The 22,678-nt window shown below is 44.5% G+C and overlaps 1 protein-coding gene and 1 long non-coding RNA gene across 2 annotated transcripts in view; both read right to left on the bottom strand.

Annotated features, from left to right (window-relative positions):
* The window catches only part of LOC135822638 (sushi, von Willebrand factor type A, EGF and pentraxin domain-containing protein 1-like), a 36,697-nt gene extending 27,496 nt beyond the window's left edge, over window positions 1-9,201 (bottom strand). Inside the window, exons 1-2 of the mRNA XM_065335446.1 lie at window positions 9,056-9,201; window positions 4,217-4,819 (exon numbers count right to left, since the gene is read on the bottom strand). Coding sequence (XP_065191518.1) covers window positions 4,217-4,819; window positions 9,056-9,131 — 679 coding nt within the window. The 5' untranslated portion in view covers window positions 9,132-9,201. The remainder of the gene's footprint in view (window positions 1-4,216; window positions 4,820-9,055) is intronic.
* A 7,946-nt stretch (window positions 9,202-17,147) lies between these two features.
* On the bottom strand, window positions 17,148-18,982 carry LOC135822526 (uncharacterized). Its single transcript, XR_010554499.1, has 2 exons — window positions 18,657-18,982; window positions 17,148-18,072 (listed from the first exon to the last, which is right to left on the bottom strand). It is a non-coding gene; the product is annotated as an uncharacterized LOC135822526 (long non-coding RNA).
* Window positions 18,983-22,678: the final 3,696 nt, after the last annotated feature.

Raw genomic sequence — 22,678 nt, 5'->3', positions numbered from 1 at the left:
AAACCCAAGCGCTTTCAGAGCCCTCCGAAGAGAGTCCGGGATGAAACCACGCACACCTACCTCAACCGAAAAAGAAACGACCTGCCACCCGTTTGCTCGGCATTGATCGGCCAGATCCGCATACCGCCTGTCCTTCCGCGAGTTACTGACACTGAATCTGTCCTCAGTACAAACTGTCAACTCCATCCAGAATACAATCCTACGACTCGTAGAGTACAGAACTATATCTGGTCTTAGGGTGGTAAGTGCAACACAGCTAGGGAAAGAAATCTTTGCACTAACTGAGTCGACAAGAAGTTTCCAGTCTGAGGCCGCTGACAGGAGATCAGTCGTAACCAACTTCCGTCTGGGCTGAACGCGAACTGGCTTCTCTCCCGCCTTGCAAAACGAGATGAAGTCAAGCTCATTTGAATTTTCGGTTTGTACGGAGAGAGAGAGAGAGAGAGAGAGAGAGAGAGAGAGAGAGAAAAGAAAGAGGGAGAGAGACAGAGAGAGAGAGAGTCAGAGACAGAGGGAGAGAGAGAGAGAAAGAGAGAGAGAGAGAGAGAGAGAGAGAGAGAGAGAAAGAGAGAGAGAGACAGAGAGAGACAAAGAGAGACAGAGAGAGACAGAGAGAGAGAGAAAGCGAGAGAGTAAGTTACATTTATAAAGACAGGTAAGTCTAACGAATGACGACTGAGACCTCTACAACAGGGTTTTTACGCCTGAAAGCAGGTGCATGAGTTAACAAGCAGGTTGTCAGTCTAGATTTCATGCGCAGATGGAGAAAAAAATGCGCAGAATTTTTTTAATGAGATAAAAAGCAGAAATAATAAGATAAAGAGAATAAATTTCAACGCACCTCAATAAACGGAGCCCCACATACAGTACCTCAGAAAAGTGGATCTTCCGACCAGTGTTTTTGTTGACGTCGCAACCAGATGATGTAGCTGCTTTGCAGAGACGTCTTACTGCACAAATTACAAACGAGAGAGCTTGGAAGCTCAGGGCCCTACGCTATGCTTTGTTACTTAGCTCATCGTGCATGTTGTGGAAACTGATGGAAATGTTTCCTGGGACGGCGCTGACTCTGCCGAGCACGCGCGTTCTGGAGTCGACGGGATCTCTCTGCCGACGTTTCCTGTGACCGGCGTTGACTCGCCCGTTCACGCCTATTTTGGAGACGACGGGATCTCTCTTCCAAAGCATGTTTTTGCTGACGCATCGTATCACCTATTCGGCAACTAACATCCATTCTAATTTCATTTCCTCCTCGTCTCCCTATTTCTTTCCAGAAAGTCTCTCTATACATCAGGGAGTCGTACTGTATTGGCAGCTACCCGAACGGGTCACGCCGCCCACCACCCAAGCATGGGTATGATGAGGGACAGTGGCAACAGAAACAAAAAACAGCAAGCAGGGAGAGAAAGCAAGAGAAAGACGGCGATAGTAGTACATCTGGCGTGCGACGTATAGAAAAGAGAGATGACAAGAGATGCGCACAAAATAGGAAACAATAATTATTTTTGCAGTTCCGAAACAATCAACCAGGTGATGGAGTGTGGGCACCCGAAGTCCCGCCTGGACTCCACTGGAAGAACATCCCACGCAGGGATATCAGCGATAGGCCAAGTGTTGAAAAACAGCCATGAGGACACATCGTCTAGAAGTCCACCGCGCTCGAACTGAAATTACAGGTTCAAACAATTTCCCACGCGGCGTCAGGCAGCGTAACTCTTCTCCCTGCATCACCATCCATCTCCAGCAACCGTCTCCACTCACAGCTCATGCCTCTGCCACCACTGTACTCCTCCAAGCTTTGCAGTTTGAAACCATTCGGGGGTCAGCTACACCACCGCGAATGGAGAGACGAGCACGACAACGGTTGTGACTGAAAAGACACTGCCTTGGCGACCGCGTCGCGGAACCCTCGCCCCAGCAAATTCAGAAATACGACAGGGGCAACTCTGGTGGACTCAGCGCCACCTCCTTGGCAAGACTAGTAAGAGAAACGACTGAAAACTCAGATAAAATGGAGCTACAAAAAGTGCAACCGTCCCCTTCAACCACAGTTGCAACACACAGGGAGTCCTATACATGTACATAATATTGTGGCCAGCTGTTTGTAGCCAGCTGTGTTTGATGGTACGGTACGGTACGGGACAGATACGGGAGCCAGCAAATGGCCAGCTGTGCGATACGGTACGGGACAGATACGGGATAGAGCCAGGCGTGACACAAACAAACAAACAAACAAACAAACAAACAAACACCAAATTAAAGCTGTGTGGACCCTGGCTAGCGCCAGACGTTACTGAAGTAACGTCTTCTGCATAGCTACGGGAATAAATTTTATTCTTCGATTAGAAAACCCAAGCGCTTTCAGAGCCCTCCGAAGAGAGTCCGGGATGAAACCACGCACACCTACCTCAACCGAAAAAGAAACGACCTGCCACCCGTTTGCTCGGCATTGATCGGCCAGATCCGCATACCGCCTGTCCTTCCGCGAGTTACTGACACTGAATCTGTCCTCAGTACAAACTGTCAACTCCATCCAGAATACAATCCTACGACTCGTAGAGTACAGAACTATATCTGGTCTTAGGGTGGTAAGTGCAACACAGCTAGGGAAAGAAATCTTTGCACTAACTGAGTCGACAAGAAGTTTCCAGTCTGAGGCCGCTGACAGGAGATCAGTCGTAACCAACTTCCGTCTGGGCTGAACGCGAACTGGCTTCTCTCCCGCCTTGCAAAACGAGATGAAGTCAAGCTCATTTGAATTTTCGGTTTGTACGGAGAGAGAGAGAGAGAGAGAGAGAGAGAGAGAGAGAGAGAGAAAAGAAAGAGGGAGAGAGACAGAGAGAGAGAGAGTCAGAGACAGAGGGAGAGAGAGAGAGAAAGAGAGAAAGAGAGAGAGAGAGAGAGAGAGAGAGAGAGAGAGAGAGAGAGAGAGAGAGAGAGAGAGAGAGAGAGAAAGAGAAAGAGAGAAAAAGAGAAAGGGAGAGAGAGAGACAGACAGAAAGGCAGAGAGAGAGAGACAGAGAGAGACAGATTGACATGGCCAGCAATCGAGCATATCTGGGAGTTGTAATTCTTGTACCACTCCGAGGTGTGATTATGGACCTAGGCCAAGCACAAGGAAAAGCTTTCTTCCGAAAAAACTGAAGAAAATGGTTCTTGTTTGATCCTTTGATGTAAACTTTGTAGCTAGTCAAAGTTAGTTGCTGTTCGGAGCAGAAACACTGAAATTGACTATTTACTGCATGACTCCACTCATGTGCTCATGTACTCAGGCATGCAGGTTTACTTGTATTTTAGCTGTTTGGCCGGAATGGATGATGCTCTGTGGCCCTTGGTGAACATTGCCTGCGCTCGTGGAGCAGCTGAAAGGGACCACTAGTATGTTTTGTTCCCGGTTTGAAAGTGGAGAGACGACTTTCGTGTTTCGAAAAAGGAGTAAAGGTACGTCTGTAGCTGATTTTTAAGTGCTCCTCGTACATTTTGATGGGAAAAGAAAATTCTCAGGCCACAGTCAGCGCGGCGGCGGGCGTACAGTTTTCTTGTGTATTTTTTAGTTGACTCAGATGGAGAGCCAAGGATTAATTTATAGGAACGAAAAAGGACCAAGGAACTACACGTTACGCCATAAAGTCCACTAACACCACCAGTTGGACATTATAGCGTAACTTGCAGTTCCTTGGTCATTTTTCTTTTCAATTTTTTTAGTTGTTTCGTGTTGTACCTATGTCAGTATCACAATGTTGAAGTGGAGAGGATGATCCTCTTCCTCTAGGCTCCGTTTGGCCGACTTTGCTTTGTCCTCGTTGAAAAGTGATACTGAAGAAAGGTCGATTCGCAAAATTGTGTTGATTTTCAACGTACATTTACATGTAATTTCATGCATATTGTGTGTTCATCAGAAAACATAGTGTTGGGGCGAGGGCGGGGAGGGGGGTGGGGTGGGGTGGGGAGGAGAGATGTGGTCCGCATGCTGGAATGTGTACATGAGGAAGTCGCAGCAAACGTATACAACACGGATAACTGTTACACTGAATCATGTGGGTTATTTCTCCTGAGCATGGTGTGTCAGTTAAACTTGGTGCAGGGCTGATCTTTTGATTTGTACATAAGGCATCGCTGTCTAGTTATCATTGGATCAAAGCTGCCATCACAAGTTGCATAGACCATGAGCCATTCTTCCGTGTTCTAAGAATTGCCCCTGTTGTTCTGAACTCACCTTCCACAAAGACGGTGACATTTGATGAGGACACTCCATTACGAAGGGCAGTGATGTTATACATGCCAGTGCTGTCAGGAAACCTTAGTCCTTCAGCATTATCCTCAACAATGACGTTGACAGTGAACGGATTGTCCAGTTGTAGGTCAGTACTTGGTAGCTCCCATTTCATCTTGACATCCTTTCCCATGGCTGTAACTGTTACATTTTGAAGTGCTGGGTTGCTAAGCAACACACTCACGTTACGAATGAGTGTTGCCGGCTTGGATAGATTTGTGCTGATGGAAATCCCATCCAGGAAAAGCCGAGACAGGGGTACGGACAATCTCTCTTGTGTCACAACGGGTGCAGCACGGGAAATCAAGATGAGTTGAAAGGTGTAGAGAGTATCTGCATCGTATACCAGTGCTATAATGGTTATCTTGCTGTTCACAGCAACATCCTTAGTTGTAACTAGGTCAACCATGTTTGGATGGCCTGTCTGTTGTATAGCATAACCCGGATCTACAGAGTGTGTTCTCACGTGGGCCTTTTCCAGTGTAAATGTTGACAACACGGTCCCATTTTCCACGAAGGTACGGGTAGCAATGTGCCTATCGATACCTGTACGGGAAGGTGTACGCATACATATACACTGAGATGGAGAGCGAGTGACAGACAGAGAGATTGAGAGAGAGAAATGTGAGAGACATGGAGAGAGACTGAGAAAGACAGAGAGGCAGTCCAAAATTCCTCCTGCATTCAAGTAATTGGCACCGGAGTGTGAACTCGGCCGTTTCTGACACTACCTTTCGCTTTGTGCGGACACATTAGTGTCTTCTCAACCCCGCATACACACACACACACATGTACGAGGTGATTATGCATTTCTAAGCATTTTTCGTTTCTAAGCAAATGCGTAAAATCAGCAAACCGTCTCGTATATATCCAATGCATGCGGTACAATATTCCAAATATAGCACAGTGAGAGACTTCCCTCGGTCTTCATCTTCCTTTCCCAGCATGTGTTTTGTTCAAGAAGACTAGGTTTGTCTTTATTTTAGAGCAGTTTGTTGCTCTTCGCGATCGCTTCAGTAGCAGAAATAATGTAAAATCGCCCTTTTATGGATCCCGTTTGTGAGGAGCCTGCCGAACCAGGCCCAGAAAGTTCATGTAATAGCAGTAGTAGCGACAGCACTGGATCTACTAATGGAGAAGAAAGCCATAAAACGACTTCTGATACAGATATGGCATCAAATATTGAGCCGGATGAACCCAGCACAGATTCAGCTAGCAAGCAAGCAACGCTCGCTGTCAGAGCATTCTATTCTCCTATAACTTTTCATATATATTGGCAGTCTTCTGACGAGCCAGGAGATGTTGAATTAATAATAATAACGAGCGATGACCTGGAGAAGCAAGACAAGAATATACGAGAGCTTGTCAACCTCTTCTACGAAATCCCAGTGTCATGTTCCCCAGCGTCAGCGTCAACAACCACGACCATCAGCAGTCTCCCGTCCCCGGCGGCCACCATGTCGCCATCAACATCCCCTGGTACATTCTTCTGGCCTAGGAGTGTTTCAACTCCACTACCCAGGGCAACGGTGGCTGTTTCACCTCGACCAGCCTTCCTGATGCAGCCTAGACTCCCACGGCCCAGCAATTACAGCGGACCCAGGCTACCACTGGATATGCTGCTCGGCCGACACCAAGAGGAAACCCACCATCATCCAGTGGATCCAGTTGAGCTGATGACCATGTGTGGCGCAGGTTTGGACACGTTCTCCTGGAGGCCCTTCGGACAATTTCTTCTTCTTTCTTATTTACTTAAATAATCGACGCGGAGACAACAGTTTTATAATAGCTATAAAGAGAACAAATTCTGCTGTCATCGCCACACTACAACAAAGTCATGAAGGTTTACCAAAATCGATTTTCTTGTCACAATCATCAGTGGAAAGCCGTGACTGAAGAATAACCATGCCAAATCAATAATTTATATACATTCAATAATGTGTTACGAGAACAAAACAAAGTGCTAAAAATAGAATGAGGGAAGGTGAGACAATAGAAGTAAAGTGAGAGCTAAGTGCAACAGGGGTGAGGAACTAATTGCAACGCTAGAACTGTGTAGTGAGACAAACAATCATGCTGTGCACCTACGAAAACAATCTTAACGCAGCTACATGTTTCTTCTGCTTACAAAGATCAGGCTTATGCAAACGAATACAAACAGCCTCAAGTACTTTCAACTGACTAGCGTACCGTGCACGACAAAGAACAGAAAACCTAAAATCATCATACACCTGCAGACACTTAGGGTGAGACAACAGATGAAGAAAAACGGCAGACTTCTTACGATCAAATCACCATCCGATTCCTCGTCTCCACCAACCGCAACCTCGTCCCCCGTCTCATCTTCCAACTCGTCCTCAGTGTCGTCCTCCGTGTCATTCTCCTCATCACCACCGATCGGTCCCAGGCTCGCTTCACGCTGCTGAACCTCTGTTGGTTGACTCCTCCTTTGATCTTGATGGTAATTTGTTACCATTGTTGTTGTTGTCATTGTTGTTGTTCCTGTTGTTGCTAAATCTTCTGTTCCCAGTGTCTTCGCCGGTGCTTGACATCCAGTACTGTAATAATTCATTGAATAATCCTCTTCTTATTTATTCCGGTTCATTGTTCTGTTCATAGTCCACACGCTACTATGATCTTCAAGTAATCATGCTTCTATGGTGTTGCCAGACCCGGGCCATGCTCTATTTCAATTGTAATGCACATGTTGTGGTTCTTTAAAACTTTTTGGTTTCAGTGGATGCTGGGAAGCCACTTCCTTAGGGCTCTAATTGCTTGCGGAAGACTTTGATTTTTTGGCATTAGTACTTGTCACTGTTCTAGCATGTACATGTATGTGTGTAGAATGGAAGAATGCGATGAAATAACACTAAACATAGTCATTTTACACAATGCTTAGAATCTAAAACCTTCATATTCATAGCATCATATCAACCCAAATGTAATCCATTCCTTGGGGCGTTATGATAGTCATATTCAGTTGAAACTTGGTGAAGATAGAAAGAAAGGGATCATCTTCTGAGTGAGGCCAAAAAATGTATACACATGCGCACTGACACCCCGATATTGTACGATTTTACAATCATGCTTAAAAATGCATAATCACCTCGTACATGGGGTTTTCAGTTTTTTTTATTATTATTTATGGATTCCCCAAAGGCCGAGGCCTAAGTCGAGGGGGTCTCCGTTCATGGCTTACTACTGCCTCGCCATTCTTCCACCTTATGTGCATGGTGCTTCTCAACCAAACCGTACTGCCCCCCCCCCCCCCCCATGGATGCAGTTAATGGGATTTTGGTCTTTGACCACTTTGTGGTGGGTCTGATCTTCTCACCTCCCATCGCTTTAGGAGTTGAATTTGCGCCTTGATCCTAGAGGGTGGTGGCGTTCCCACGGCGGATGCGGAAAACTCAACTTCTAGCCGAGTCTCACGCGAACCGTGAAATTTAATTTACGGTGTGTAGGCCCCTAGCACACTACGTACATGTGAACGCAACCAACTTGCGCATACACTGCGTATGCGCAAACCTGTTCAAGTGCAGTTGCACACTGACCAGGGATGTGCTTTTTACGTGTTCAATGCCTGAAGAAAATCACTGGCAATTCAAAAGATACGGTACAAAAATGCTCTCCTCAGAATGAATGCTTTCTGTTTGTCGTCGTTGACTTCGTTAAGTGTCGCTCATGTTGTACCCATACCCATGAACCTCAGGCTGACTCCGGCAAGGAGATGGAGGCTACGTAGAATTGTTGTCGCCATGATTACTGATGTTGCAGAACCTCCAAAAGCTACTGATATCATCCGATGGCGGTCTATTTTCTGTCCTTGACGTTTGAAATTTTCAAGGCGATCGATCACAGATGATCAATTTTCAAGCTACCGACAATGTTCGCCATGCTGTTGCGGAACGGTACTGTGAAAAACAGATGTGGATTGCTTTGCATCGTGTCACGCTCAGCAAAAAAGAACTACAGTACAGTCTTCTACGGCCTGAACAAAAAGAGTTTGCACCCAAAAATTCCCCTGGAAAGCTGAAGCAGGAAATAGGACGCCGACAGAAATCCACACACCGCCAAAACAGCAAAAGTTTGAAAACACAGAAAGAAGTTGCTCAATGTGTATCAGAAAGAGCAGGAATACATAAAAGAAGTTGCTCAATGTGTACTCAAAAGAGCAGGAAAACATAAAAGAAGTTGCTCAATGTGTATTTGAAAGAGCAGGAATACATAAAAGAAGTTGCTCAATGTGTACTCGAAAGAGCAGGAATACATAAAAGAAGTTGCTCAATGTGTACTCGAAAGAGCAGGAATACATAAAAGAAGTTGCTCAATGCGTGCTCGAAAGAGCAGGAATACATAAAAGCTAAAACGCAACCTTGTATAAGTACCCGTCCGTGGTCCGCTGAAAACGTTTTCACTACTTCTTACTTTTTCCGCCAAATGCAGTGTGCAGGGCAGGGAGCCTAACACCACTTCGCCATGCAACCACATCCCCACTACTCCCTTCTATCAATAAACTGTCACTCCATAGGTACTGCTACATGAACCCAGCATCGTAGCACAAACATTGGTACCAGACATCATTATGCCTCCGTGTCAGTCCGTTATCCCCATTCATCATCACCAGGTATACATGCTTTCGGCAGTACTGGCCACAAACTTTCTAGTAGCAGTGCAGTCATGGCAGCATTGCTGTCCTAGCTTGACCGCCAAAAATCGGTGTGCGCGTACTTGAGAATCAAAGATAATCTTTACCATGGCTTAATAAAACATATAGCTTACCAACACCGGCTATGCATATCACACTTCCCAGTAGACACAGAGCAAAAAGCAAGAGCTTAGTAGCAGATGTCTTCATGTTGCCTGGGTAACAATTCCGTTGTTGCCTGCGTAACAGTTTCAGTGTTGCCTGGGTAACAGTTTCGGTGTTGCCTGGTTAATTGAACATCAGCCGACACATAGATACATATATGTATAGTGTTAAGAGTATTAGTGATACGAACAGAGAGTGGTGTAAACACGTCACTGTTTCTGTTTTTGTCTTTCTTAGGGACCATTGCAAAATTTAACAGAATTCCAGAAGCCTACAAAACGAACATAATTGGTTCTGGGATGGGGAGGGAGGGGCTTGCACTTGAAAATTGCAAAGCACACATGTACACATACATGCAGGGTGTGAAACCTGAATTGCAAAAATATGTTCATGGGGGGGGGGGGAGGAATGGGTGATCTTGCCCGAAAATCACTCTGTTAGTTTCGTGGGCTTCTGCAAACTTTTTCGATGATCCCATTTTGTTAATAGTTTTGCTTGAACTGCTCAGAGAATACTGTTATGGAGAATACAATGTAAGCATGTGAACACAATATTCAAACAAACGAGTGCACGCACATGCACACATATGTGCACCATGGGCCATACACACACGCATTTACACACAAGTACATGCACACATATGTGCACCATGGGCCCATACACACACGCATTTACACACAAGTACATGCACACATATGTGCACCATGGGCCCATACACACACGCATTTACACACAAGTACATGCACACATATGTGCACCATGGGCCCATACACACACGCATTTACACACAAGTACATGCACACACATCCCTTCTATTTGCGATTATTATTATTATAAGCACTATCGCGCTGTAAGCGGGGATGCCTACTTCACTTGTGCCATTCAGGATGATGATAAAGAGAAAGACAAACAGAAAGCTCACCATCTTGAGGAACAATGCTGTAGAGCAGAATAGCTGTGATCAATTGGATGCACTACAGAAAGGTGAAAATTATTAGTTCATTGATAATAGCTGGTGAGTTGTCTCGTCATTTCTGAATATTCGGTGTGGAGTGGTTTGAACAGTTTGCTTCTGGCAAGTTGCCTTCAGGGTGCGCCAGCCTTTTTTGTCTTGGGCTCTGGTGCGCCAGGTCTCAAGATCGGTCTGCGTCCGGGTGGGAATACCATGGCTGGTCAGGTCGGCGATGACGGTGGTTGCAAGGGTGGTACGCGGCCGGCCGCGGAAGCGTTGTGCAGCCGGGTCACTGGCCCGGCGGAAGTACGCACCCATAGCGAGTTGTGCCGGGGTGTCGACTGGTGAGCGCAGAACGTGCCCAAGGAGTCCGATCCGCAGGCGGTTGATGGTGACGCTTAATGGCTGGGTTTTGCACCTCCTGTACAGGGTCTCATTCGATATGTGCCGGGGATGATGCATGTCAATGATTGAGCGTAGCTGTCGTCGGTGGAAACTGTCCATTCAAACCATTTCAGTTTTGGAAAGACCCCAGGTGCCACTTTGTACATGAGGACAGGTATGATGTACGCCTCATACAGTCGCAGCCTGAGACGCTCGCTGATTTCGCCTCGTCGGAACCAGATGAGGTATATGGGCCGGAATGCGCAGCCAGCAAGTTGTCTCCGTCTTGCAGCGTCTTCAGCATTCCCTAGCTCTATTTGCGATGAGCGTGAAAAAATGTTGCCTGATTATTTTGCTGCTCTACTTCCTTTACTTTTATAGTCCTCTTCTCCTTGTGATGTTGCATAGACAACTGGGTGGCAATACACTTCTTTGTTGATAGACAAAACGGAAGAAAATCTGAAGCGCAATACATGAATGGTAATTACAATATAGGTAATAGGGAGAGTGGTGACCAAGAGAGGACAGTATAGACCGTTAGTATGGGGTGCTTCAATGCACATCCCCAAACCGAGAGGTGCAATCTGGAAAGAACAGTGAGACGATCAACATGATGGGCTTCAAAGCATGCACTCGCTGTATTAATATTATTATTCACACATATCCGCTGGATGAGTACGCGTGACCCATGCACCATGGGGACCCACGAATACAAACCAGCATATGTACCCTCAGCAATACAAGCAAGCAAGCAAAGATAAATGAGAGCCCACGCAGCGAAAACAAAACGAAGAGAGATGAGGACATAGGCAACGAAAACAATTCCAAAGCGTAGCCAGGGACTGAATGTGTGCATCTGGGTACGACAGTTAATACGGCTAGTGCAGCAGTACAGAGCGCAGCAGCACGAAAATACAAAAGTGCCACAGCAGCAGCCAAGAGTGTGCAAACACTAAAAAAGAAGATCAGTCCATGAATAAATTATTGTCGCCACATTTCCGGCAAGAATGCATGCGTGCAAATGAGTAGGCAGGCAAGCATGTCAGGGGTAGGCGTATTATTATGGCCAGGCTAATTAACAGTGCTGTTTCTCGCTTTGGTACAGGGTTATTCGTCACTAAGCTTGCGCTTGCCATGCTTCTACGTACAGACATGTAGCTGATCGATAGGCCTCTTCAATTTTAGGTACCATTCTTCTAGAATTCCGTAGTGCGGACGAAGGAGTGATTTTCCGTACCAATACGGAAAAATATGGAAAAGTGGCAGCACCGGTGATAGGTAGAACATTACACGTTCAAGCAGCCGAGCCCTTTGGGAACAAACCCAACACTATCTGACTTTTTAGCGTGTACATACCAACCGAACTAGGTGAAACACACACAAACCATGTACCATGTACCATGTACAAGGGCCTGATGGCCAAACTTCGTGCCTATGGTGTCTCCGGCTCCCTACTCGCCTGGATAACTAGCTACCTCTTGGACCGAAATCAGTGCGTCACAGTGAATGGAACCTTATCTTACCCCGAGTCTGTGACATCCGGAGTGCCCCAGGGCTCCATTTTAGGTCCCCTGCTCTTCCTCACATACGTAAATGACCTCCCCTATGCAATTCCCAATATTTCTTTGTTTGCAGATGATACCACTGTCCTTGCTTCCTGGCTAGGCCTTGACAGATTATGCTAGCATAATTTTTCGCTTAATTCCTACCAAAATCAAATAATCGCATAATTCGAGGCAAATTGCATACGAATCGCATAAAATTGGAATAATCCGCCTGTTCGCATCAAATTCCATACAGTTGTACATGTTCTACAAGTACAAGTACAAGTAGATGCACTAGGAAGTTGTAGGTTTACGACTCCCTTGATAACATGTCCAGTCCACTACAATCAGTGATGGTCGTAGCTAGGTCGGCCGGTGCGTTGACCCCGTTGAACGTTTGCCACTATAGTACAACGCCCTCTACAAAAAAATTCCCCTGTTATTTTGCACAGAACCATTATACATTAGCAGCATATGTGAGCATAATGCGGCATAATATGATAACTTTTAGCATAAAAATAGCATAATTCTGCAATTAAAGCATAATCTGTCAAGGCCTATTCCTGACCATCTCACGCCACCCTGTACACCAAAGTTCAGACCTGTATCAACGACATTGTTCACTGGATGAGCACTTGGTACCTTAAGCAAAATGTGACCAAAACTGAGCTCCTCCTTTTTCCCCTCCCACAGATCCAGTGCCCATCTTCCACTTTCCCCATGATCCCGGTCACCCTATCTCTGTACCGCCCCACCATAAACACCTTGGCCTTGTCATAGATTCGGCCCTCTCCTGGTCTCACCATGCTGATCATGTGTCGTCCAAAGTATGCCGATCTGTCGGCATAATGTCAAATCACTTGTCCCATTTGCCCCAAAATTGCCGGATTGAATTTTATAAATCATACATTCTTCCCCTCTTAACGTACGGCTTCCCTGCCTGGACCGCCATTAACAAAACCCACATAGGTAAATTAGAAGTTCTCCATCGCCGTATACTGCGCATCATATTTCGTACTGATCGTTTTATCTCAAATCTAGACTTGTATGCTGCTGCATCCACTACCACTCTGCAACACTACCTTGATGCTTCCAAGTGCACCCTGGCACATTCAATTTTTCTTGACCAGCACCCTGCTCATATACAGTCCCTTAATTGGTGTAAGTCAGCTGGCACCACCCGAAGCTGCATTCTTCTCCACCTGGCTAGGTCTACCCTATTAGTAAATTCCCCTTTCTTTTCCTCCTACTCGACATGGCTCCAACTGCCTCCCAGTGTTAGACAAGCTCCAGATATGCCCAAATTCCGTACCCTCGTCAGACAGCACTTCAGTATCTCTAAGTAAACAAAATCACAGTCACCACTTCCGCTGCATAGCTCGCTGAGCATCCCATTGCTTTGTAAGTTGCTAATCCCTTCCCACTTTGTGTACGTGCTCTTCATTTTCTTTTGTCTCTTCTTCCGTGGTTGTTCTCACCCTCTCCTCAATTCAATTGGCTGTCTTGGCATGCCACGAGGTGCAGAAATAAATACGGGAGAGACGAGGTGCAGAAATAAATACGGGAGAGCTTGGAAGCTCAGGGCCCTACGCTATGCTTTTTTTGCCTTGATGACCTAGACAAAAAAAAGCATAGGGATGTTATAAATTCTTTAAAAAAATCCTTTTTTTAAAGACATAACCAGGGAGTCGAACCCGCACTATTGCGCGCTCTGCATGCATCCCCGATACACTTCGCATACATACTAATTCTTCCAAGTGGTTTCACATTGTGATCTTGCATTTGAAAGCCCTATTTGAATATTGCGGACAGCTGTATGTGGCCAGCCGTCTTTGATGGCACGGTACGGTAGGGGATAGGTACGGGACAGGTACGATCGAGGGTAATACGACACCGTCTCCCATACCGTACCCTACCATAGAACACAGCTGGCCACATACAGCTGCCCGCAATATTCAAATACGGCTTTCAAACGCAAGATAATAACGTGAAGCAACTTCGAAGAATGGGTATGAATGCGAAGTGTATGGGGGAATGCATGTACTTCGAAGTAAGTCGATAGTGCGGGTTCGAATCCCAGGATATGCCAACAAATTAGGAGAATTGAAAAATTTATAACATCCTATGCTTTTTGCCATCAGATACGGATAGCGCCAGGCGTGACACAAACAAACAAACAAACAAACAAACACACAAATACCAAATTAAAGCTGTGTGGACCCTGGCTATGCAGAAGACGTTACTGAAGTAACGTCTTCTGCATAGCTACGGGAATAAATAATACTAGTATACGCCCGTCGCAAGCCATGGGTAACCCAATGGCCGTCAACGTTGCTAATATTTTTCTTTTTATGCACGAGAAAAAAGCTCTTCAAAGTTTCCGTTCATCAGTTTACTTTTTTGGACGATTCATTGACAATCTATGCCTAATTGTTAGCAAGACTTTTGATAGGATAAAATTTGATGCCGTCGTATACAGCGATTTATCTGATATTAAGCTCACTTGGTCTGAAGTTTCTTCTACAGCCATATTTCTAGATTTAGAATTTTTTAAGATAGATGCAGATAGATTCTCCTACAGAACTTTCCAGAAAGACAGGAATGCATATTTATACATCCCGTTCAAATCAGACCACCCCCGGTCTAATCTTAGATCATTTCTCAATGCAGAGCTCATCCGGTACAACCGTACAAACCAGCTACTAGAGGATATTCTCAAGATTCGCAAGCTTTTCTGGCTCAGACTCAGAAAACGAGGATATCCACCCGAATTCCTGGGTACGCTATTCATTGCTGTAGTGCCCAAACCGCAAGTATTTGTAAATAAAGCTACAAACTCGGTGCATAAAAAAAAAAAAAACAGTATGTTTTCTGTACCACATACCATCCCCACTTTGTCGGAGCAAACTGTCGCTCCCTTCTGAAACAGTCACTTTTTACTGATTCTCAGATTTTCTTCAGAAAAACCAAGCAGCTTTTTTACAATAATTATTAGTTCACTCATACGGCAGAGCATACTTTGCTCTGCATTTTGGTTGGTTCCAGAAATTTCTGGAACCAACCAAAAACATCTGTACAAACCTACAACTTTCACCTAGTTCAACCCTATGGTTCATTTACTTTTGTACAGCTTTACAACTTTTCACCTAGCTATTTCCTAAGGTTCACGCTACCCATGTGTATTAGCCACATTTGCGCCAAGACAATTATTTTACTGCATTGCTACACGCTCAGCTACTGGTGCATAGCGCAACATGACTAGCAACCTTCTCCACTTTACACTACTAGTATGCCAATTCATGCCTACCGTGTATATAAGCTAGTGTTTTCTACCTCATTCTTCATCCTCTGATGAAGCATTCTAATTGCAGAAACCGGTCAGGTATCCATTAAAATGTAAATGTATGAATTATAATTTATTTGAGAAATGTAGCCATACGCCAGGTGCGTGTCGCAGATGTTTTTGTTGATTCTGTGTATATAATGGTTTATAATCATGGGCTATTGTGATAAGGTCATCCGGCATCATATTGCACTGAAATCGTAATCCTGTTGATGTCGATACAACTTTTGGAAATAGTTCAATGACTTCAAACTGCTAGTCCACGATTTTCTAAAACAACACAGCAAAGGAGGAACAATAAACATGTATTAAAATGTAATTTGAAACTCGGGTGTTGAGCCATAAATAAATGTAGAAAGTTACAGTGATGGAGAGTTACTCTCAACTCGTATCCATAATAATGTCCTTTTCCTTTCTACATTAAAATGTAAACAAATACATTGCTGGGTCCGACACCTCGTACAAACAACTACACTGATCCTGAGGTCAAAAGGGGCAAGGCTATGGTTGGAGGTACTGAGAGATAAACAAGGCACTCCATGATAATAAAATCTTACACATCTTTTGGTGAGTATGAATGATATCCAGACGAACCTCTTCAGGACGAACACCAAGGGGATGGTATTTATTCTGTGAGTTTGTCTTAACCTATTTTATAACCAGTGAATACAATTATTTCTCCAATAGACATACATGTACGAATAGATTTCTTCTACAGCGAAATATTCATAATTCAAAGCCACACCGACTCATTGACTCGTCTTTTATGAAACAAATGAGTCACTAGAGAGGTTCTGCAAAACGAAAATGCGTACAAACTTTCGCTCTACATCATGAAGTGCGAAACTTCGCACGAACTTTCGCAACTTTGGACGCGAAACTTGCAGGGAACGCGAAGTGAACTGTCGTAGGAAATTTCGTGAGATCGGGTCATGGCGTACGTGCACTTGGCCCGCGCAAACTATGAAAATGTGCAGAACGCAAAGTTCGTGCAAAAATTTGTACACACTTTCGCAAGGACTGTCGCGAAACTCGGTTCGAATTTTCGTTTTGCAGAACCTCTCTACTGAACATTTCTTTAGCAACATGACGGCAACTGAAACAGCAACAGAGAAAGTACGATACATGAACTGCACATACTTGCAGGTACAACAGGTACTACAAACAGATTGCAGATCGTAATTCTTGCTTTGGCGGCACGAAACTTTATTTGGGGCAGTGCAATCTCGCCGGTACTCACAAACAGCCCAGACCAGAGTAAACAAATCCAATCATACAAGTACGAGATTTTCACGAGACGAGACTGCACCCATTGGCTTCAGTCCGTGCGCCAGATTCAAAAAAGTCGTCTAAAAGTTGACTTTTCATTTTCCGCACTGGGCAGTTTGCGGGTACTTTTTGAGTCGCATTCTCAATGGTGGACAATTTTGGAAAATGGTTTTGTGTCTATGGCTCGTTTGTTTTGGCATTTCGCTACCTGTGTGGTGAGCCTAAAAATTGCGCTTAGCCGTGGCAACGTAATGGTGTATTCCGTTTTTCAGCCAGATGACTTGTTTCGCTGTGGTCCGGCATCTTCCTAGATTCTCAGCCGTCGTCGAATTTGAGTATTTTCGAAACATTTTTTAGGGTGCAGGCGTGGGGCAAGGCTTTCACTCCCAGCCAATGGCACCATTTGGCATAACTCAGCCCTATGAACACGTCACCAGGCCCTCGTTAGTGTCCAGCCCATATTTCCAAAAATGGACTGGACTTGAAACTTGAGTGTACAGACAGTACTATGCATTATCCACGTAATGACAGTATGCAATAACTTTCGCAAGCTACACGACAAGGACTCGCTGCAGAATAACATAATGATATTCACACCATATGCCATTGTGGTGCACCGTGATACCAATGACAGTATATTTATCGGTGATCAATTGCCTACTGGGTCGCTCCGTTGCCGAGAACGTCAACTTTGCGGACTGTGGAATGACCCGCGACACCGCCAACCACCCCTGACACAAAGCCAAATGCTAAAAGAGCTGACTGATACGGTACCTAGCAAGTTAAGTGGATAATGCTTATCTTCAACAAAACCAGGACATAAAACAGTGCTATGATAAACTACCTCCAGTCACCGGAAACATATACAGTGCATTACGCATATGGATAGAGATTGCACTAGTACATGTATAATTGTATACCAATCTTAGAGTAAGAAAACAAGTTATCGGGTCTATACCATCAGAGTTGGCAGCTATATGTATTGGATTCTCCTGGTGTGCAGAATGATGCTGGTGGCGTGGTTCATATCCACTGTTGGCTTGCTGTCGGCAATGCCTTCACTATCTCACGTCTAAGGCATTTTATAGTCTGCATGACTTGGATCACAACGCCATAGTTATCCACACGAGAATGGTAATAAATCCAGATCACTAAGGCCTTCTTCATTGCAGTTGGCGCAATACGTTCACGGGATCGCGTCTCCGACCTCGAAATTGTAATTATAGCTGGCTAGTCTGTTGTTTATTGGCAGACAAGAATTGCGATTCTTCTTCGAAAGAGGCAGTTTAGCAATGTCTGTCCATGACATATTCCGCATTGCTGTGTGTGGAAGGAAAGGTGCAACAACATTAGATTGCTGCTGGCCATAGACATCAAACTGCAACATCTGGGCTTCAGCTGTCACAGGTCCATTGACAGAGAGACTGCCGCATATTGCACATACTGCAAACTATTGACTTCATGCCATCGCCTCATGGATCAGAAGTCACCACACTGAAAGAAGAACAGCAGAGGAAAACAGAACTGATGCAGTTAATTGATGCAGTTAATTGGCAGCAACAAATTTACTCCTTCATTTCATTCGACGAATTTGAGTCGTGCAATGCAAGAAAATTAATAAGTCAGAGAGCAGGATCTAGGAGAGGGCATGCACCAGTGCTGTTGTGCCTATTATAATTAGATGCTCAGAATTTCACCACAATAATGCACATAATACTGACATATTTACACTATGCAACCTAGTAGTCAACAAATTCAGAAAAAAAATCTAGTACTTCAGCTGGTGAAATATCCCACCTCTATCCCCTAAGCTCAAGTGTCCCTGTAAAATTGATAAAGGATTGGTAGATGCTCACTTGGAGTGGTGTTTGAAAAGTAACACAACAGGTCATGACGATTTAGAGCATGCTCAATTGTCTCTTCTCACAAAATCACAATATTGCCTGTGCGTGGTTTATTTCGGGTGCAATTGTGGGGCACATAGGTATCACTCTAATTTCTCGTGCATTCGAAAGATAAAGCTTTGGTCTATCACCCCACAAAGCGGCTTTAGTGTCCGCGATGGGTAAATGCCTTACCTGGTGTGAAATTGGTGACCATATTCCTCGTTTCAGCAATTACAAAAATGAGACATTCGTCCTTGGTGGCTGCTCACGAACTGCAAGCTCCAAAATAATTTTCCAGGGTACGGCCATAGGTGTCTACATCACTCCGAGCCATCTCTCCAGTGTAGGAAAGGTCTCCTGACGAGACTAGAAGGGCTCTAAGCAGCAAATTTCATTGAAATATTCACCATTCGGAGATAGGCGAAATCAACAGAAAACAAGCCCGCAGGTGCGGCGCCTTGGAGGCTACGATTCCCGCGAGAAAATGAAAATCGGTCTCTCAAGGGCCTTGGCGCACGGACTGGCTTGTTTCGTATGAAGCAAACAAGTTACTGAACCTCTCCACAATGGAGATTTTCCCTGATATGCGAATTTATTTGGCAAACTCGGTCAATGAGTCCTTGAACCTTTCCCTCCAGATTGGGAACTGCCAACGATAGTATGCCACTGACCAGTGCCTTACTTGTAACGTACCAATGTGCAATGAACATGAGTATTTCGACAACACATCTAACATAGGCCTTACCGTCAAGAAGGTGAACTCGCGTTCTTCGCACACTGTAGACAAGGACAAAGAGATAAAATGGATCTAAATCCGAATAAAAGCAGCACACGTTTCCGTAAATGAAAGGGCGAGCATAAGCAAATGAATCGAAGGAAACCGGTCAACTCAGAGATCACCTTTCCTTGGCGCTGATAGGTGGAATTCTCTGCCTGTCTCGTGTCGTCATGTTGAGCATCTATCCGTTTTCGTTTCGCTCTGTAAAGGGCACTTAGGGTTCCCTGTAACAAGACGGCAACGTCTGTAGGGCCTTCCCTATCAAAATAATAAATTCTACTACTACTACTACTACTACTACTACTACCACCTTTCATCGAGCATTCCGTAAAAGGAGGCCTCGGCAGCGGAAAAGCTAAATAATAATTGAGAAAAGAGATCCTGTCAGCTTTTCCATTATTTATTGCATTCCGCCCAAAATCAGCACACGTTTCGTAAATGAAAGAGGCAACACAAGCAAATGAATCAAAGGAAACTGGTCAACTCACCTGTCATTGAGTAATATTCCGCGAAAGGTCTCAGCAGCGCCGAAACGAAATAAGCCAGGCCAGGAGACGAAATATCCGAAACAGCTCATGCAAGAAGCAGTTCCAAAGAAGGAAGTTCCTCGCGCATGCACTTCCGAACACGGATCCGCAGACTAGACTGCACAGAACACAATGTCTGCCGTGCACGTGCACAGCACGCGGCTACCACGGGTTGGTGGTAGATCTAATACCGAGCACCTTACGTAGAGATTTACGTAGCCTAAGTGAAATACCGAGCACCTTACGTAGAAACTTACGTAGCATAGCGATGTCGTTTTTTCTGCCATGTGAACACAATAATAGAAAAGCTGACAGGATCGCTTTTCTAAATGTAGGGACGTCTGCGGATCTTTTTGGCTTTAGAGGTCATGGAGGTCATGGAGGTCATGGAGGTTTGCTTCGACTTGTAATTCATATTTTGTTCTCCCAATTCATACACGAGGAACCAGGACGAGCGAGCAATGGCAGGACTAGCTGGACCGTAAGTAATAGCTGAATTGTGCATGACAACTTGACACCCATGCGGCACTCGCCACTTGCCACAGCAATTCATAGGGTACCCTGTAAAAAGGCCCTAGGCCTGTGGGACTGCCCTATTCAAAATTTAATAATAATACAAGTAATAATAATTAATGCAACAATGGACATAACTTTGCGTTTCCATCTTGTCTTTTTTGTGATTGTGATGCTTGATGTGCACTGTGCTTCCTCGCATTCACTTGCTCCTTCTTGCAGCTTGTCTCTTTTTTTTCTGTTTTTTTGTTTTTTGTTTTGTTTTGACGCTCTGTGTGCATTGCGCTTCCTCGCGCTCACTTGCTCCTTCTTGCGGCTTAAGCGAAGGCTATATGTGAGCTTTATAAGCTCACTGATGCTAACGCGAATAGAGCATAATAATAATAATAATAATAATTTGAAACTCGGATGTTGAGCCATAAATAAATGTAAAAGAGAAAAGGACATATGGATACGAGTTAAGAGTAACTCTCCATCACTGTAACATGATACTATATACAGTCAGAAAGTGCAATAACTAGGCACAAAACTGACAGAGTACTGAGACATTCGACGTCCTGACACCTAACTTCAACACATCTCCGTAGCGCTAACCGACAGCCTTCCAACTTGGAAGGTTCAAGGTTATGGAAAGACCAAGTGATGGAGAGTTACTCTTAACTCGTATCCATATGTCCTTTTCTCTTTTACATTTATTTATGGCTCAACATCCGAGTTTCAAATTGCACACCTGATGAGCCGTCACGAACCATACGGCGAAACGTACGTCGTGTGAAACAACTTGTTTTGTAGTCAACTAGTCCATCACAATGTCATGCATGAGGAGTACTGTAGGAGTTTGGCTTTCGGCTTGTACAATTCGTTTTCGCAAAGCTTCCCTTTCTTTACTTATCTTTGATATTTATGACCCACCCAAGTTGGGTGGTGTGCTGCTTTGCTGCTTCGAATTGTAGTTAGACCGCTTTGTCAAATATCGTACTGGTCTCGTCATCGTCCAGTAACAATCGACATTCTTTGTTCCGTTGGGACTGTAGCTTTTGCTCGTTTTCGTTGCGCTTGCCTTCCCCTCTTTGGTCTTTCCATAACCTTGAACCTTCCAAGTTGGAAGGCTGTTGGTTAGCGCTACGGAGATGTGTTGAAGTTAGGTGTCAGGACGTCGAATGTCTCAGTACTCTGTCAGTTTTGTGCCTAGTTATTGCACTTTCTGACTGTATATAGTATCATGTTACAGTGATGGAGAGTTACTCTTAACTCGTATCCATATGTCCTTTTCTCTTTTACAATAATAATAATAATAATAATAATGACAATCTACTCGTGTAACCTATAATGGCTGTTCAGGTTGCGCTGATGTGTGGTTGCACGGGGGTGAACGAGCTAGTTTGGTAACAAGAGAGGGCACTATTTTTTTCATTGCTGGTACATTTGCGTCATCCAGCATAAAACAAAGAAAAAGAGAGACTAAAGTGTACGAGGTGATTCGTCATTATTTAACACGAAAGTAAAAAAGCCTTCCGTAGGGTTCGAGGTGCGAATCTTTCCATTTCTTCCTCTAAAAATGTAATACTGATGTCCTTAGATTGCAATGGTGGGTTGTTCATTCACATAATCCTTGGTGTTGGGAAGCAGGGGGCAGTTGAAAAATGGCAATTTTTCTGCATATTATTTGTTGTGGTCATTTCTTAACATCATGGTAAAATAGGCACTAGCACCACAATTTCAAGTCAGTTTTCAATAGAAAGAGACCCTACGTATCCAAGATGGTCCAGAAAGACTGGATCAAGAATATGTTCATCCAAATACAATCCATTCAAGCTTGCATAGCAATAGATGTATCACCCTGATTTCATATGCAATTGTGATCAACATCTGTGAGTAAATTCAGTAATTGCCAATGTTTGGCCAATACCAGGGCCAACACACCGACATTTCTCCTTCCCAGGCGTCGTTTCCAGTATGTAGCTATCATATTCTTCATCTTCAGCTAAATGTGTTGTCACTGGAGGTTGAAACCAGCGGCTATGACTCTCTTATACTCTATTTTACCGTAAACATCGCGCACATGCAGACTGAAAGCTCTTGCAATGTCACTTCCTGAAGGAATATCAGTCTCAATTTTGGAGGCGAACTTGACAGAACATTGGCAATGGCAATGGCAAAAAGAAATTTGACATGAATTTTTGCAGGCGCTGGCAATGGGATATTTTACCGATTTGTTAAGAAATGACTCAATGTTAAAAAATTACGAATCACCTCGTACTGTAAAGCCCGATTCACAATACAACTTTCTGCGACGCGACACGCGATTTGCGTCGACAGTTGCGACAAGAAACTGCCTGTCGCGAGCTGTCGCAACCTGTCGCAAGCTGTCGCAATGCACCTGTCGCAGAAGTTGA

This window comes from Sycon ciliatum, chromosome 8 (genome assembly GCF_964019385.1).
Source record: "Sycon ciliatum chromosome 8, ocSycCili1.1, whole genome shotgun sequence".
NCBI classification, from domain to species: Eukaryota; Metazoa; Porifera; class Calcarea; order Leucosolenida; family Sycettidae; genus Sycon; species Sycon ciliatum.
The sequence above is the reverse complement of the archived record's forward strand: the minus strand, read 5'-3'. Positions and strand labels throughout refer to the sequence as shown.